The sequence below is a fragment of the Gadus morhua genome, chromosome 16, assembly GCF_902167405.1.
Source record: "Gadus morhua chromosome 16, gadMor3.0, whole genome shotgun sequence".
NCBI lineage: Eukaryota > Metazoa > Chordata > Actinopteri > Gadiformes > Gadidae > Gadus > Gadus morhua.
The window spans coordinates 6,034,459-6,039,458 of NC_044063.1; the positions used below are offsets into that span (position 1 = coordinate 6,034,459).

General features: G+C 51.2%; 1 protein-coding gene across 1 annotated transcript in view; it reads left to right on the forward strand.

The window, feature by feature from the left end:
- tenm4 (teneurin transmembrane protein 4) overlaps positions 1-5,000 on the forward strand; it is a 175,054-nt gene that overhangs the window by 117,261 nt on the left and 52,793 nt on the right. Inside the window, 1 exon segment of the mRNA XM_030380863.1 lies at positions 4,973-5,000. This exon segment is cut by the window's right edge and continues 234 nt beyond it. Coding sequence (XP_030236723.1) covers positions 4,973-5,000 — 28 coding nt within the window.

The window sequence follows — 5,000 nt, forward strand, 5'->3', positions numbered from 1 at the left end:
GAACACGTTGTGCCCTTAGTGCAAACTGATTCTTTTTTTTAACTAAATACATTCTAGATTCATAAAGGGTTGTAGAATCAAGGTATTTATCTCATGTAAACCATGTTGGGTTTCCATTAGTCACATGTCCGATGATTAAAGTGTACACTCTTCCTTTTGCACATGGCGGCATGAATAATGCAAATGTAATCATCACCTGGTATCATCATCATCATCATCATCATCATCATCATCATCATCATCATCATCATCATCCTCATCCTATGTATTATTTATCTACGGCTGATGTAATTAATAGAATTCACTTTAATTCTGGACGTATGTTGGTCCCAGGACCTCCACAACAAGCATGATTTACCGCCGCTGTTGTCACCCTCTGGTAGATAAGTGGTGAATCTCTCTCTCTCTCTCTCTCTCTCGCTCTCTCTCTCTCTCTCTCTCTCTCTCTCTCTCTCTCTCTCTCTCGAATAGGAGGTAAATTAGGTTAGGACGACAAGCGTAGCGCTTTGTTTAACTTTGAATTATGGTCTGTACCGTCTGCCTTTTTTGTATAATACAAACCACCTCACACTCAAAGGAAGCCCAGGCGTCCATTTCATTAGAGCTCAGAGCTGAGAAGCAGAATTAATGAATTAGCCCTGAGCCAAACACAACCAATCGGCAACCACGACCACACCCCCCTCCCCCCTTGTGCCTCATTTATTAGTCAGGGTGAGTCACAAAGGTTGGCAGGACAGCTAGCCCCTCGATCATGAAACACACACACACACACGCACGCACAAGCACACACATACAGCGTCCTCAGTAAAAATTCATTTCTCTCTCTCTCTCTCTCTCTCTCTCTCTCTCTCTCTCTGTTGTCCTCCTCTTTTCTACTTGTCAAAATCTCTGTGTATTATTGTTACACTCCTTCTCTCTCTCCTCTGTGGATCTCTCGCTCTTCTTCTCTCTGTATTTCGATTCCTCTCTCCTTTTGCTCTATATTCATCTACAAAATTAACTCTCTTGGTCTTCCCTTCCCCCTCTAACTCTTCTCCATTCCAGAAATAACTGTTGTCCTGAGCTAACCATCTCCACCCTGCAAATCATCTCCAACTCTTGCACTCTTTCTCTCCCTTTTCTTCCCCCATATCTCGTTGTCTCCCTCCCTCTCAACCCCTGTCTCCCTCACTCTTCCACCGGTGGTCTGATGGTCCTTCAATAGCCTTAGGTCACTCTCCTTTCCCTCCTTCCTCCTAACTTATCTACCCGCCAGTCCATGTTCGCCATCCTCATGCATATCTCCCTCTCTTTCATCCTGGGCATTTTCTCCCTCTTTCTCTCTTTTTATCTTTCTCTACCTTTCATGCCGAGCATCTTACACACAGACTCTGCCTCTGTCCCAACCCCCCCCCCTCCTCTCTCTCAATCTCCCTCTCTCTCCCTCTCTCTTGTTCTCTCTCGCTCTCTTTCTATCCATCCCTCTCTTTCTCTCTCTCTCTCCCTCTTTCTGTCTCTCTCTTCTCTCTCTTGCTCTTTATCTTTCTCCCCCTCTCTCTTCCGCTCGTTCTTCATCTTTTTCTCTACCTTTCATGGCGGGCATCTTGCACACTCTCTCTCTCTCTCTCTCTCTCTCTCTCTCTCTCTCTCTCTCTCTCTCTCTCTCTCTCTCTCTCTCTCTCTCCCCCCCCCCCCCCCCCCCCTTGCCTTACACCAGGCGTGGCAACCCTCCGGACCTCCTGGGCTGTAAACACGTGCAGTCTCCTGAAACTCCCCTGCAATCACTGTAAACAGGCGCGCAGCAGCGTGAAATCAGACCGGCACCTGTTCAGCCACTTAGAAATGTGAGGGCTGTCTCAGCCCCGTCTTTATGATGTGTTCTTTATTGTCCAAGGGGCTTGGTTTTTTAAATTACCTGTCCTCCCCCCTCCACCCCCCCATAGACCCCCTCTCCGCCCCGCGGATAACTTTTCTGCCGGAGATGGAAGCCCTTTCCCTCAGCTCTTTCTTCTTCACTCGTTTAGAAGTGAAAGTGGCTCCAATTGAACCAACACCTGCTCCCTCCTAGATTCCTCCTCCTGTGCTTCACCTCCTCCTCCCTCTCGCTCTCTCTCTCTCGCTCTCTCTCTCTCTCTCTCTCTCTCTCTCGCTCTCTCTCTCTCTCTCTCTCTCTCTCTCTCTCTCTCTCTCTCTCTCTCTCTCTCGCTCTCTCTCGCTCTCTCTCTCTCTCTCTCTCTCTCTCTCTCGCTCTCGCTCTCGCTCTCTCTCTCTCTCTCTCTCTCTCTCTCTCTCTCTCCCCCCCCCCTCTCTCTCTCTCTCTCTCTCTCTCTCTCTCTCTCTCTCTCTAATGTTGTCTATTGCATTCTTTCTCTTTCTCCCTCTTCTGCTCATTCCTTATCTCTTTCTCTACCTTTCATCTCATTCTACCTTACACACACACTCTCCCTCCCCCCTCCCCCCCCCTCTCTCTCTCTCTCTCCTCTCTCTCTCTCTCTCTCTCTCTCTCTCTCTCTCTCTCTCTCTCTCTCTCCCTCCCCCCTCCCCTCTCTCTCTCTCTCTCTCTCTCTCTCTCTCTCTCTCTCTCTCTCTCCGGCTGCACCACCTGGCTGCCCAGGCGTCCTCTCCCCGCAGTGCTTAGTTAGGTCTTTAGATTGCCCTTGAGATTTACAGGAGGGATTGAGTTGCTTTCTCCGTCCCTGATAAATATACATAAGCTAATTCCGCGCTAACGATTAGCTTCTTATTTGTATGGGGCCCGGGCCCGCTGCATCCCTCCATCGGCACGGGGGGCTGAGCCGCGTGGCTGCCCCGAGGTCAGGGCCGGCTGGGGCGCGCGTCGCAGCCGGCTTAATGCGGTTTGTCACATGTCTAAAGGGCCGTCGTGGCTGCTGATGAAAGCCAGCGGATCCCCGCCATCGATTAGCCGCGGCGGCGCGCGGCTAACCGTCCAGAGGTGTTTGGGGAGGTGGAAGAGGAGCCCGGGTTGGCTTGTCTCCACGCAGCTCGCCCCGGCCAGGTGACTCAGGTTTCCCTCTGTGGCTGCAGACAAAACGCATTAGCACAAGGACAGCGCTATCGCAGCTCTCAATCGACTCTGTCCCCCCCAACCACCCAGCCAGGCCCTCCCCCCCCCCCCCACCTCCCCCAGGCAACCCTACCCCCCCCGGCCAAGGGCAGAGCTCCAAGGGCGGAACAGGCCCCCTTTTTGTTTTGTTGTCTCGGCCAATCAGATTCATTCGCCCCCAGGGGACGGCCTGCGATCAAACGAAGGCCTTTTATAGTATTCCACACTGAGGGAGGGGGGGGGGGCATGGCTAATGTGAGGTAAGAGGCGCAGGTTAGGCACGCTTTGTACCTGGAGTTTAGGGCAAAGAGGAGCTTTGTGTGTGTGTGTGTTTATGTGTGTGTGCGTGTGTTTGTGTATGTGTTTTTGTGCGTGTTTCTTTATGCGTGTTCGTGTATGTGTGCGTGTGTATGTGTCTGTGTGCACGTGTGTGTGTGTGTGTGTGTGTGTGTGTGTGTGGTTGCGCGCATGTGTGTGCGTTGTTTTGTTTGTGTGTGTGTGTGTGTGTGCGCGCGCATGTCTGTGTGTGTGTGTGTGTGGTTGTGTGTGATCACAGCCTGGGTCCCGGGGGATTCACAGATGACCCCAGAGCTAATTGGTTCTTAGCATGCTGGGTATAAAGTGCTGAGCGCGTGCAGTGCGTAGCAGCGCAGGCCTGTTGCAGAGAGAAATGCAGATGGAGCAGCCTGAGCTCAGTCTCCAAGCACTGACAGCTCCTCCGGGCTGAGAGGGTGTAGCAACCGCTGTGTGTGTGTCTGCGTGTGTGTGTGTGTGTGTGTGTGTATGCGCGTGTGTCTGTGTGCGCATGTTATTGTGTTTGTGTCCAGTGAGGGTGGGTGTGTGTGTGTTGGATAATATGTATATGTGTGTGTGTGTTTGCGCTGGAGATTGTGTGTGTGTGTGTGTGTGTGTGTGTGTGTGTGTCAGGGGGCATAGGGGTTGAGTTGCAGGGCTCTCAGAATGATGAGAGGGCTGACACATCGGATCGATGGGGACGTGGCGCTCACATCTCCTCTTCTGCTGCTAACACGCAAACAACCTATATTTAAATGTGGCAAGGTGTGAGGAAGAGGCAGGTACCTTCTATAGACGAGGAGCTATAGGGGTCTCTATACCCTCCAGCCACGTAGCTCCTGATCTCCGTATAACTCAATGTAACTTTCTTTTTATAGCCCCCTTAACTACAGCAGCAGTCCTCAAAAAAGCCTTCACAGGGCCAACATCATCCATTTTTATTTCCTATTTCCTTATTTATTTCCCGATATAAAAGCACGACACCACATAATGAAAGGAAGACAAACAAGCGAGTTCAAGTGAGGGATGGAAAACCCAGGAGGGGCTTATCGTAGCCTCGCTTCTGGAGGAATAACTTTATTCGTTACATTACCTCGACACCCTGCTAACTCTTGCAAAGACCCAGCGCTGGAAAGAAAACCTTGAGCAGGGAAACACAGCTGCAGCGGGAATCGCTCCTTGCAGCGACGGTGTAGCAGTGAAAGGGGCGCCGTGAGTGCAGATGTATAATGGTCGCGCAATTATACGATAGGCCGCTTTGCGCCGGCGTTCCTTGAATTGACGTCTTCACCGAGCTCCATTGTGTCTCCGGCTAGCGCGCGTGCTGCGTGCGGCCGCTAGATAACGCTAAACACTGGAGCGCCGTCTTTCTCTCGGCGCCGCTCTTTCATTCCCGTCGGATGAATTCATTACAATTTGATCTTTTATGGCTCCACTTAATTAAAAGAAAAAAGTTCATTACATTTGTTGTGCATTGTCGCGGGCGCCCGGTTTAATCCGGTCGGAGAAACAGCTCGCAGATCACACGCGGCTCTAATGGAGGCTCCTCTAATGGCCGACCAGAAATACGCAATTCATGCTTTCTCTCGCCATGGCAATTAGCCCTAACACTCCCGGCCTCTTTCCTTTTCGCAGCTTCGATTTGGTGACCAACGGCGGCATC